This window comes from Triticum aestivum, chromosome 2B (assembly GCF_018294505.1).
Source record: "Triticum aestivum cultivar Chinese Spring chromosome 2B, IWGSC CS RefSeq v2.1, whole genome shotgun sequence".
Classification (NCBI taxonomy): domain Eukaryota; kingdom Viridiplantae; phylum Streptophyta; class Magnoliopsida; order Poales; family Poaceae; genus Triticum; species Triticum aestivum.
In genome coordinates, this window is record NC_057798.1 from 724,039,588 (window position 1) to 724,050,724 (window position 11,137).

The 11,137-nt window shown below is 43.9% G+C and overlaps 2 protein-coding genes across 2 annotated transcripts; one reads left to right on the forward strand and one right to left on the reverse strand.

Moving 5' to 3' along the window:
- Positions 1-1,039: 1,039 nt before the first annotated feature.
- Positions 1,040-2,391, forward strand: LOC123046967 (uncharacterized). The gene is made up of 2 exons (XM_044470427.1): positions 1,040-1,612; positions 1,968-2,391. Exons 1-2 carry the CDS (start codon positions 1,326-1,328, stop codon positions 2,287-2,289), a joined length of 609 nt encoding a protein of 202 aa, XP_044326362.1. The 5' UTR covers positions 1,040-1,325; the 3' UTR covers positions 2,290-2,391.
- A 243-nt stretch (positions 2,392-2,634) lies between these two features.
- On the reverse strand, positions 2,635-8,397 carry LOC123046966 (endoribonuclease YBEY, chloroplastic). Its single transcript, XM_044470425.1, has 13 exons — positions 7,955-8,397; positions 7,618-7,869; positions 7,438-7,533; positions 6,478-6,652; positions 6,290-6,370; positions 6,102-6,202; positions 5,604-5,696; positions 4,298-4,369; positions 3,863-3,982; positions 3,720-3,770; positions 3,413-3,598; positions 2,926-3,211; positions 2,635-2,839 (listed from the first exon to the last, which is right to left on the reverse strand). Exons 1-11 carry the CDS (start codon positions 8,279-8,281, stop codon positions 3,503-3,505), a joined length of 1,464 nt encoding a protein of 487 aa, XP_044326360.1. The 5' UTR covers positions 8,282-8,397; the 3' UTR covers positions 2,635-2,839; positions 2,926-3,211; positions 3,413-3,502.
- Positions 8,398-11,137: the final 2,740 nt, after the last annotated feature.

Genomic DNA, 11,137 nt, shown 5'->3' on the forward strand with positions numbered 1-11,137 from the left:
TCAATGCTGATGCAACATTTCCGTATGAAAACAACTCTGCAACTTGTGGCACCATTACTTGGAACTATAAAGGGGACTTCATTGCAACACAGAATCGTCACTAAGGACCAATCATCGATGCTCAAACCACAGGCCATGGCCCTCAAGCGAGGACCGAGCTGGCTTCAAGCATCGGAGTTCGGTACCTCATGGTGCGGTTGGATTGCACAAAGCATGTGCATCTTTCAATAGGGGGGGAGGGGGGGGGGACTACTTTCTCTACCATGGTTGCTCCGATCATTGGCGATATTTAGGTTTGGGGAATCTTTTTATTAAGCATTGTATGCGTGAGACAAATAGTGACCCGCACGAGCTAGCAATCATGGCTAGGGTCTTAATCGATCATTCGAATAGACTGTGGATGATGTATCTCTGTTTGAGTTGGAATAAAACTAGTCATGGTGATGCCACCTAGAAAAGGCAAGTTTGACTCTGCTAGGTTTATCTTTTGCTTCAAGCCACACCAAGTAAACCTTTCTGGCAATTTTGCTAACAACTCACGTCGACAAAGTTGGTATCTCCCAAACAAACAAACAGGCTTTAAACCATGCACCCCGTTTCCACCCTATCCAAATCGAGTCTGAGACCAGTTAAAAAAAACTTTGTTTGAGACAGCAATCGCATCATCCGTCTTGTACAAAAATTGAGACACTTATTTTGAGATGTTGGGAGTATATATTTGCGTGATTCTTTCTGTAGCAAGCAGCTCTAGAGACCCGAATAAACAAAGCTAATCTCGCGGCAGCAGTTACCAGCCCTTGGCATAAATCAAACTCCTAACTGAAAGCACCATGTCGCCACCGTAATCTATCTTATCCCGGCTAATCCGCGGAGATAAGCCCCCATTTTCTTCCTCACCCCCGCCGATCGGTCGACAGAGTCCCCTAAGATAAGATGCTTATCCTCGTGAGCCAGTGTAGTTCACATGCCCCGATTATACATAATTGATTGCTCCCAGCAAGCAACACATGTTTCCGTCTCTTGCGCCCCCGGAAACGAGTGTTTCCACATGCGCAAACACTCCAGACAGTAACGTAGGTGATAAGACCGACGCTCTGCACGGCAAGGTCGCAAGGATAGGCTTGGTTTTACTTTCGGCGCCAGTCGACGGAGGCCTATCTGAACGAGCAAGACGCCCGCCTGCCCACGGCAACGGTTCTTCTTTTTCCCCACCCCTCGCGTAGTAAAGTCTGCATATATATGGGGTCCTCTCCTTTGCCGTCCAAGCTCCCAACATCCCAAGCCAAGAGATAACCATTGCCCGTGCCTCCTGTTCAGGCCCTGAAATGGATGGACCTTGCAACAAGGCTCTGCGCCGTGAGGCCGCCGCCTGCGTCTGCCAAGGAGAAGATGATCACCCCGACGCTGCTTCTTGCACCTCGCCCTCAGGGGCGTCCAGCGGGTCGTCGTCGTGCTCATTGGCGTCGGATCTGGGTGATGGGTCGAGTTACTCCCCGCCCGATGATCATTCCTCGGGGTCGTCTTCAGCGTCATCGAGCACCTTGCAGCTGGACTCTGAGGCCGAGGGACCTCTCTACGAGCTGTCTTCGCTGCTAGCCCAGCTTCCTGCCAGGTAGAGTACATGCTTTGCACCTTGATAACATGGAATTTGCCCGTTTGCGTTTCCCTACCTGTATGAAAACACCAAAACTTTGTCACCCTTTCCAAGAACATGCATGCTACGCTAACAGGTCTTCAAATCGGATGGCCGAATTTAAAATGACATGCTCCTAAGTGATTAGCTTGTGAGGTCCCACTTTGCACAGGACAAGTATTTAATTCATTGGTTATGAATATTTTCCTAAAATACATACTGAATAACTAGAGAACACAATGTCACGCTTCTTTCCATATAACTTCTATAGAATCCACTTCATATTGCAAATTATTCAGACTACCATCTCTGACAAATAATTTAATTTCCACAGGAGAGGGTTGTCCAAGTACTACCAAGGGAAGTCCCAATCATTCACATCGATATCTTATGCTACATGTCTTCAAGACCTTGGAAAGGAAGTTACCTACAGCAAGAGGATGAAGACATGCAAGAGCTATACAGCGGGATCAGGCATGAACCAGCGGTCAAATCACTCACCGAGGACATGCAACAAGATGATAGCCAAGAGGCCCTCAAAAAGTTCATTTGCTTGTCAAATGTCCAGAGCAAGCAGCACCAACCTCTTGTTCAGGAGTGCCAATTTACCTGCACACCAGAACAAGGAAGATGTACAAATGCATATGAACTCTTAACTAGCTACAACTAGAATGCCAGGACTCCACTTCCCATGAACATACAGTACTTACTGTACACTTTCACATGGAAATTCAAACTAATTTCTCATTCTGAGATCAGCCTGATTTCTCTTATGTCTGATTTTATTTTAGCCTATATGAAAGTTAACTGTAAAAATGAATAAAGTGACACTTGGTCTAGTCATAATCGGAAAAACTCAATAGACACAGCTCCTTGTGTTAAACTTGCCCATGATGGTAGGTGGTACACCATCTATTCTCTTATACACACGATGCCACAAGTTAGGGGAACCATTTATTAAGGAACGATAAGAGATGTTCCTGAAAGCAACTGTACAGGTATTCTGTGGAAAATCAGTATTGCCATGAATGATTACGATGACATGTTCATCAGAGTCAAGGGCCACAACATTCGCAAAAAGAGGGAGTCAAGGGCCACAAGAATATTTCTATTAGGTTATCACAAGTCGAAACATGTGATTTCACTTGGTGTTTGTCTAAACAAGCTCGTCTGGTTTTCTTTTCTCCTCACCTCCATGAAGGACATCTGTTAACAACAAGAGAAAGGCTCTCATAAAAACCAATGAAACTACTACTACAAGAGCATGGTTTTAAACTTCAAAACCAAATCACCTGAAGGAGATCAAATTTGCCACTCCAACACCCACATCCCTTTTCCAACATGCACAATGCACAAACCCTTTTGGTAGCCAGCCCTAAAGGATAGTATCACAAACTTGCGACTCTCCATAGTTCCCAGACCACAATACCTTGTCTTTTGTAAATTCCATATATGACATTTCCTAGAATATCTGAAGCTCTCAATCAGCACTCTCTTGCTAAAGAATGCTTCGTCATGTCAGTTGGATCACTTGTTGCTTAGCCATCTGGTATAGTCTCCGACCGCCTCAAGATCAGACTGCATAAGCAGACATATAATGCTTGTAAATACATTCTAGTGGTGGTGATGCTTTCTAAGCGAGCACAATAGAAAGATGAAATAAGGTACAAAATCGCAGCAGGGGATTCCCCTACTACATTCCTTTAAAAATAAAGAAGATGAAATAAGGTACAAAAGGAACAGTAAAAATGCAGTGCATTGACGGGAACAAATTCATACATCTTCAGTTAATCCGAGATGATCAAGTAGAGCCCTTATACCACCACCTTTTGAAGCATCAAGGGGAACAATCTCAATTGCATTTGGCTGCTATTTGATAACACATGCTTTCCCTTCTGTTAGTCCCGACCAATGCCGTGTGAGGACAGAAAAATCTTCATCCGTGTTGCCAAGGAAAAGCAACTTCTGCAAATGCAAGTAAACCATGTAAGTTCACTCTAAACAAAACTGATCCAAAGATAGGAAAACTCATCATCCTTATAAATGGCACATCCACTTTGCATTTGCCATAGTTACAATAACAAACCTGAATCGATGAATATTCCAAGAGGTCCTCAACTGAAGGCATCACTTTTACCTATGACAAAACCTCAATGTTGGCTCAACTGCTTAATATAGTTGGAAAGGAAGAAAAGAGAAGTTTATCTAGCAAAAACCTAAATATTGTACCTTGGTCTCATGGTGCACAGTGTGCAACAAGTCGACAGAAGGATGTTCAAACAAGGTCAAACATTGTTCCTCACAGTATGCAACAAGAGGAATTTTATGCTTCAAGGAGTACAAACATGCCTGCAAATGGAACAAAAGAAATTTAAATATAATACCTGACGATCTTATACATCGCTAAAAGGGGCACACAACCTTAACAAGTCAAAACTGATATGAAAATGATTCAAGCTCAATGATAGCACATTTCATGCCTAACATCCACATTCACGATAAAGAACTGACAAGACACGAAATGCCCCGCAAATCCTCCTAATAAAAAGAACAGTAGGTAATATTAAAAGTTTGATGGAAGATGAGCAGGCGCAGCACTAAATTTCTGACAGAAGTACGGCAGAAAGTAATCAGCTGACATACTGTAAAAGGGTAAATCACTACCTCCTTGCATATATCCACATCCAAGTTTGCTCTATAAATAAGTTGGCCATGCTCCCCATATACAAGCGAACCCTGCAGCGAACAGAGCAAAATATAACTTTATAAGGGTAAATGTCGATTGAAAAAAAGAACATATTCTTACTATTGCTCAAAGCCTCAAACAAGCTACCAATGCATCCCCAAACGGCAACGCAAGTCAAGAACGGTGGCCGCCGGCCTAGCGGGCAATGCCTGGGCCCGTGACATTCAAGGAGTGATAGGGATCCATGAGATTGGCCAATATCTCAGACTTTGGCAGGCAGTGCAGCACATCGGCTTGTCAAACCGGCCCGACCGCATGCTCTGGAGATGGACGGCCAGTGGCACTTACACGGCACGGTCATGCTACGCCGCAACCTTCCACGGATCCATGAAATGCCCTTCCTGGAAGCTTACCTGGAAGAGCTGGGCACCACGCCGTGTCCATTTCTTTCATTGGCTGGCTAGCCAGGACCGGTGTTGGACGGCAGACAGACTCGCCCGTCGCGGCCTACAACACCACCCACGATGCCTTCTTTGTGATCAGGCCCCAGAGACGATGTGGCACTTGCTCCTAGAATGCCCGTTCTCGCGGCAGGTCTGGCATGACGTGCTGGCTTGGGCGAGGATACCTTCTCAACCGCCAAGCAACGAACCCACCCTCACGGACTGGTGGCAACGCACGAAAGGGCAGACCCCACACGCGCTACGGAAAGGCCTACAATCCATCGCCATGCTCGTCCCTTGGATGATTTGGAAACACCGCAATGAGTGCGTCTTCGAGAACGCGCGCCCCTCGGTCACCGTACTCGTAGATAAGATTAAGGCCGAAGCCACATGTTGGGCACAAGCTGGCGCTTTGGGTCTCAGGGTAGTCCTCCCCTATAACTGGGATGTCCACTGATAGGTGGCCAATCCATGTAACCACCACCTCCTAGGAGGATTGTATCTTCTCACCTTTTCAATGAAATGAAACGCAAAGAGTCCTTTGCGTTTTCTCGAAAAAAAGTATAAAGAATGACAATGACGAGGGCTCGACACTTACTTCCTTCTATCTTATCCCCGTCGATTGAAAAATAAACATATTCTTACTATTGTTGCAATCTAAAATTAGGGTGCCTTATTCAGTAGAGCAATTGGACACAAATTTTTACTTCAAAATGTCCAGATATGTCTAATTCAACAAAAAGGGATATGAGTGCCAAAAGAACACTTGCACGAAGCCATAAAGCTTTGATAACCAAACTTCCAAATTCTACAACTATTCAAGTAAGAATGGATGATGTACCTGTAGAAATACACCAGCTGAATTCTCCGATATAAAATCACCTCTTCCTTCCATATTAAGAAGCTTGAAGGTTGCTATGGTGGAAGCACGGGTCTAATTAAAAGGGATGAAAATCAAGAAAATATTAGAAACATGCAATTATACTAAAAATGCAGCCATCTTATGTAGAATATAAGATTAATATCACAAATAGTCAGCTGCAACTTATCACAAGTTGAAATCATATTGCTTATTATTCGAATTCCATCTGAAATTAAACTGAACTAAGATAAGAAGCTACATAGAAGCACTAACATCCTACTGAAAATAATTTCCAACTTTCATCAAGACTACTTCCACGTACTTTATGCTGTGGGAAAGTTACCCATATCATTGATATAATCGGTAATATTGTTAAGGAAAGACTGAGAAGTAGCCTTAACCTCAAGATCAGGGCCATTCACATTGGACGACCGGATATCCTTGCATTCATGACGAATGCTTAAGAGTAAAACCCACCTTGCCAGTAAGCATGATAACAGTTACTCCCCGTGATACTGCCTCTCTCAAAGATTCTATTGACTCCGAATGCAGGCGTCCTTCATAATCCACAACAGTACCTTAATAATTTTTGCAAAGAAGTTACTTGCTAGAAGTTGGTAAGATCCAGCATAAACAGTATACTTCTTGATGCTTCATCACCTCACCATCTATATCACATACTATATGGGTCAGTTTCGGCTGATGACTCTCCTGTAAACTCCTTTTCTCTATATCTCTATTGGCCTCTACATATTAAAAGTTCAAGGTACTCCAGTGAGAAGAAACAGATGGCAACCCTTCACATAAAGAAAAACACACAACAATAATGTGCAAGGGGCCAAGGGCGACCTACCATCAGAATTTTCTGAATGACCCATATCAGTACTGAAATGATATGCACTCCTAATGAGTCCTTTTCCTATCCATTCAAGGGTATTTAATATTTTTTCTTCTTCCTGCTCCATCTCTTCTTCAGCCTCCTTGCTGAGTTCATGATCAAAGCCCAATAAATGCAACAATCCATGAACCTGATGAAGATTAAGTTGGTTAACACAGAATAGGCTCGCAATCAGCAAAGCTATTCCAACACTGAACAATCGCATGGAGGTTCTCTTCATAAGATACACCAGAAGTAGCATTGAAGTAATCATTTGTATACAGAAGGTAGTCAAGCGATCAAGCCAATAGGCAAAACTTGAAGCTTTATCTTGGTATGCAAATTTCAACTTTCAAGCATAGCACTAATTCAAAATAAATCTCATGAAGTAAATACACACCTAGGGCGTGCTTCGATTGCAACCCCAATTGCTCAAGCCAACATTTGGGTAAGGCCGCCTCTTTGGCTAGTGACTGGATTGAGGCCAATCCATTGGTGTGCACTCTGATGTTGCCTACCATTTGCCAACTAGCTCATAGCCAGAGTTGATTTGCCAAATTTTGGCATTGCAATTGGCTGCCAACCAATTAGGCTATTACTGGCAAGTTTCGACATTGCCAAATATTGGCTTGCCCAAACATTGTCACTGGGGCTGCAAACCAAGCGCATCTCCATCTTACTATTACCTGGTGTGTTGTCAATACTGATCCAATTCTAAGTTTCAAAAAAGATATTGATCCAATTTCCTTCATGTTTAATTTTGCTATTGTGACCGTTCAAACTTATCATATGAGCTCAAAACCACCATTATCAGACATTGCTACTGCTACGGTCAACGATAGATCAGACGAGACCTACACAACTACAAACAGAAGCACGCGGGCACCCTGATAAGGAGAACAAATGTGGTGCTAGAAATAAGTCAGAGAAACTAACCATGAGAATTCTTATCTCATCAAGAAGTGCATGGCCTCTTTCTTCTGCTTGCCGTCGGGCTGTGTCAACAGAAATTACCAAGTCACCTAGTTGCAGCTGTTGAACCAGAAGCAACAAGTGAATACTAAGATCTGACAGAAACATCTCTAACAAATAAACTAGTTCAACAGGACGTCTTACAACGGGAATTTGGAGCCCCGGGATATGCTGCGACATTGACAGAACGTCTGTCGCGCGGTCTTCATCCCTCCATCCCTTGTTCAGCTTCCTGATAAAATCATCATCGCAAAGCAGCACAGACACCTCAACGCTGTCGTACTCATCCACATTGCTTATACAAGGGTCTCTGGTCTTGTACTCCGAGTTCCCCAAATTGTGGAACGCCAGCTTCATTGCCTTCCCAGCATCCGTTCGAAGCGTTTCTGCAATACTCTGCAAAGCCATTCGTAATTAGAGAAGCAGGCTAGGAATTCAACAAGTCCAAGGAGCGAAAACAGCGTGCGGAGGCTATTATCACCAGGATGAGGGGGTCATCGGGCAGGGCTTCTTCGATGCCAATCTGGACGCTGAGCTCGGCGGGGCCCTTCAACCTGGCTCTCCTCCGTCTCGGAAACATCGGCGGCGCCATGCCGCGCCGGCGTCGCCTGGATAGGGATGACGCGTAGTGCCGCGAGGCGGCGGCGAGGAAAGGGGGCGGGCTGCGACCATGGGGGTGAGGAGGAGGCGCCGGCGGCGGCTGCGAGTGGAGCGGGAGAGTCGGGCGCGCTGAGAAAGGGAGCGGAGGAGAGCGGAGGAGGTGGTTGGAGGCGAGCGCGCGGGAGAGAAGGTGGTGGAGGCGCGCCATTGATGAGAGGAAGAGGAGGAGGCTGCGCGCGTGTGGGGGTTGCTCCAGCGTCGGAGAGGAGGAAGATAGGGTTAAACCATCCCATCTTTTGTCTGAAGCTACTGTACCATTTAGCGGGGCCGCGGCCCAAAAATTGCGCTTCGCTCTCTGGGTTCGCTATGAAGGCTCGCTAGCTGACTACTCCCGGAAAGTATCCGGTGCTCCCAAACTTGGGGTACTCCCGGTACTCCAATGTTTAAAAACATTTTTTAATATTTCAAAAAATTCCGAATTTTTTTTATGAATGTTTACAATGAATGTGACTATAAGCCATAAAAATTTCAGCTCCAAACTCGAAACACACCTTGAGAAACAAAAATGTGAAATCCAGCATGAATAGTGTAAAGAAGAGACAAAAGCAATATTGACACTATTTAGATCTGGATTTCTCTTTTTTTTTCTCAATGTACATTTCAATTTTGGACCTGAAATTTTTAGAGGATGTAGTGACATTCCTTGTGTACATTCTCATTTTTTCGGACTTTTTTGAAACATTAAAAGTGTTTTTTGACATTGGACCACTGGGAGTACCCTAAGGCTGGGAGCACTGGATACTTTCCCGACTACTCCCTCCGTCTCCTAATATAAGAGCGTTTATATTATGGGATAGAGGGAGTAGTTCTTGGTTTGCCAAAATAAACTTGATTAGTTCACCTGACCGACTATTTTTTCCTGCTCATTCCTCTCTTATTCTCTGATGAAAAAGGAGTTGATTTTTGAAAAAAATGATGAAATCAAAAGTGTTCACAGATTTTGAATAATTGTTCAGGGATTTAAAAAATATTCACAAATTTGAAATTTTTTACTAATTTGATTTATTTGGAAATTTAGAAATGTTCATGAATTTGAAAAAAAAAAGTGCATTTAAAAGAGCTTGTGAATTCAAAAAAGTTACAAATTTAAATATTGTTCATGATTTTGAGAATGTTCTCAAATTTGAGCGAGTTTTCATGAATTTGGAAGAAGTTCACGAATTTGAAAAATATATGTGAATTTAAAAAATCATAAAACTGAAATTTTTCATGTGTTTGAAAACTTTCGTGAATTTGAAAACAGGCACCAACAAGTGAGCAATAGTCACTAGTTGTTGCGTTATTTATATCCCCTTCTTCCACCTCAAGACCTAACCTAAATTTTGAGCTGCCCATCCATTGCTACACCTCCAAAAGCTCAATTCCTCTCAACCCCTCCACTCATACTCCACCATATTTTGAGGATCGAAAGAGGAAGACCTGATCTACATTTCCACCAAACCAATTTGTGATCCTCACTCTTGTTCATCAACAACACTTGTTACTCTTGGAGATTTGGGGCTCCTGGGCGGTATGAGTCAAGGTCCGGAAACTAATTCTTATTGGTGCCCTGGGAAGTTTGTAGAGGTTCAACGGTCACCTTCAAGACCACCCCCGAGTGATTTGAAGGCTCATCCGTTTGGGGTGACTCAAAGAGGATATTAGGGCGAGCCACTTGGTGGCGCTCCAGAGCTCTCGCTTCGACACCTCTCCAATAGAGATTAGCACTCCCCCAAAGAGTGTGAACTTCAGGATACATCGTGTCTCTGACTCACTTCTGGTTTATCCTTTCCCGTGCCTTTATTTGCTTTGTACGCTTGTTGACTCGTTAATTAGCTTGTTGCATTGATTATCTTGGTTCTAGCTCGTTTGCCATATAGGTTGTTCTCACCGTAGATTGCATATCTAGAGAAGTTACTTAATCCGCACTTGACTCTAAAATAGGAAGTTAGGCTAAAATTTGTAGTCTCATACCCCCCCCCCCCAACCCCTCGAGTGAGTCGACCTCTCGATCCTTTCACTGTTACATCTAACAAGATGCCTTGAGCTCCAGTAACTTAAAATGACATAAGCTTATGAGCTTCTTGCCCTTATCCACTCGCTTATGTTTGTAGATGATCTCATAGTGTGTATCAACGCTAACAACGATTCTCAAATTATTGCTTTGGTGGTTACTTATTAATCATTTTTGCAATATTTGGGGACAAACTCCTAATTGGGATAAGTATGCCATGATGTTTAGTAAAACGTATTGATCTTGTAAAATCTGGTTAAGCGTTCCTACTCCCAACAGGGGAGCCGCATGAGTATATATTGATTGTATCTTGGAGTACAAGGATTGGCAGTGTCGAGGCCTAACCAACAAGAGATATTACAAGAGGTTTAACAGGAGATAGAAGGAGATACTACACCGGATATCTACCTAGCTATTCCAACGTGACATATAAGGTGTCCGACCATAGGCCTCATAACAATGTGTTTAACATTCTCCCTTAATCTGAACTTCTCAAGTTTAGATTACGCTTAAACTCTTCGAATGGTCCTGTTGGTAATGCCTTTGTAAATCCATCAACAACTTGATCCTTTTGTTGGGGAACGTGGTAATTTTAAAAAAATTCCTACGCACACACAAGATCATGGTGGTGCATAGCAATGAGAGGGGAGAGTGTGTCCACGTACACACGTAGAGCGTAAGCGGAAGCGTTAGCACAACGCGGTTGATGTAGTCGTACGTCTTCATGATCCGACCGATCCAAGTACCGAACATACGACACCTCCGAGTTCAGCACACGTTCAGCTCGATGACGTCCCACGAACTCCGATCCAGCAGAGCTTTGCGGGAGAGTTCCGTCAGCACGATGGCGTGATGACGGTGTTGATGATGCTATCGACGCAGGGCTTCGCCTAAGCACCGCTATGATATTATCGAGGTGGAATATGGTGGAGGGGGGCATCGCACACGGCTGGGAGAGATCAACAGATCAACTTGTGTATCTAGAGGTGCCCCCTGCCCCCATATATAAAG